This window comes from Bison bison, unplaced genomic scaffold, assembly GCF_000754665.1.
Source record: "Bison bison bison isolate TAMUID 2011002044 unplaced genomic scaffold, Bison_UMD1.0 scf7180017845560, whole genome shotgun sequence".
In the NCBI taxonomy this organism is placed as follows: domain Eukaryota; kingdom Metazoa; phylum Chordata; class Mammalia; order Artiodactyla; family Bovidae; genus Bison; species Bison bison.
The window spans coordinates 1-1606 of NW_011476133.1; the positions used below are offsets into that span (position 1 = coordinate 1).

A 1606-nucleotide genomic window follows, 5' to 3' on the forward strand; every position below is an offset into this window, starting at 1 on the left:
GCTGGGCATGGAGGGCTGCAGGGCGTGGCCGTGTGAGGCCTGGGGCTCGTGTCTGCCTGTCCGACGGCAGCGTGTTCCTTCCCAGCTGATGCGCAACCTCCTGGGCACCCACCTGGGCCACAGCGCCATCTACCACATGTGCCGCATCATGGAAGACAGGCGAGTGCGGGCCGCCCGGGCCCTGTGGGCGAGGGTGCGGGCAGCTCGGCGGCCATGGGGCCCCAGGGGAGGCTCCCCGTGTGGGCTCTGGCCCAGCACAGGCTGACGGGAGCCTCCTGGGCTGGTGGGAGGGCTGCTCCATAAGGGGGCCCTGAGCAGGGGCACACATCTTCTGCTCCTGTCTTCCTCCTGCTGGTGAAGTCAGGACATTCAGCCTGAGCTTCCGACCTCCCTCCACATGCGAACCTCCTCCAGCGGGGCCGCGTCCCCAGGCCTTCCTCACCTCCCGCAGCTGGACCATTGCAGGGCCCGTCACTTCTGCCCCAAGCTGGCTCATCGGTCCACTCCCTGGCCCCCACCCCCCCCACCCGCCCAGCTCTCACCCGCTCACTGCTTTCCTGCATCCACTCTTGGCCTCCCAAGTCCAGTCCTCCACACACAGCCACACAGATCTGACAGTGTCCTTCTCTGCCCAAAGCCACAGTGGCTCCTAGTGCGCTCAGCCTGTGAGCCTCTCGTTCCTCCACCTTGCCTTTCTGCTCCCACCCTGGGCCTTGCGCTACTGTTCGCCTTGCTGGAATGTCCTTCTGCCTGGGTTGAGTTTCTCTGAGTGTCCTCGACATCTCAGTGTTGTGCCTGGTTTCCCTGATGGCCCGAGCAGTCTGCTCTCCTGTCCCGCGGCTTCTCTTCAGCTGTAACCTGAGGGGGTCCCCATCGTTAGTTTACGCGATGATTTGGTTCACACCTGTGTCTCCGAGGCTGTCAGCACCACGAGGGCCTTTGTGTCCTGGCAGCTCGCGTGGCTCCTCAGCCAGTCAGCGTGATGACTGTTGAGCACACGTGAGAACAGACCACGTGGTTGTGCTGCCCCGGGCCCCTTCACAGCCCCTTGCCGTTCTCGGCTGCCACCTCAGAAGCGTAGGGACCTCTGGAGAAGCTGCTGGAGCCTGGCAGACGCCGGGCTGCCCTCTGTTCACATCCTGTCTTCCCGGGATGCTTTCAGAGCCTACATGGAGGACGCACCACTGCTGAGAGGAGCCGTGTTCTTTGTTGGCATGGCTCTCTGGGGTGCCCACCGGCTCTATTCTCTCAAGAACTCCCCAACATCTGTGTTGCCATCGTTTTATGAGGTAACTTAGTTTCTGCACCATGGTAAGCTGGCGAGCGTGGCGGGGCTCCCCTTAGCTGGGCTGGGCCCATCAGACTGGAGTCTGCTGCAGGGACGGGGCTTTGCATGTAGGGATGAGATGTGGGACCTTTGAAGGGTTCATTCGCAAGCAGATGTTACAATTTATGAATTTCATCTTCTGCCAATTAGCATCAGGACTGCTCAAGATTCCCTTGGGGATAGCTGCATGCTTGCTTTTGACAGTTCCCTCGGTCCAGTGGCAGCTTCTCTCTTGTTCTAGAATGAGGCCAGAGATGGTAGCTCGTGTCTCCACAGTGC

General features: G+C 61.2%; 1 protein-coding gene across 1 annotated transcript in view; it reads left to right on the top strand.

Annotated features, from left to right (window-relative positions):
* Positions 1-41: 41 nt before the first annotated feature.
* Positions 42-1606, top strand: part of LOC104985533 (tuberin-like) — a gene marked incomplete at its 3' end in the record, with an annotated part of 23325 nt that continues 21760 nt past the window's right edge. The window contains exons 1-2 of the mRNA XM_010835753.1: positions 42-159; positions 1163-1297. Coding sequence (XP_010834055.1) covers positions 89-159; positions 1163-1297 — 206 coding nt within the window. The remainder of the gene's footprint in view (positions 160-1162; positions 1298-1606) is intronic.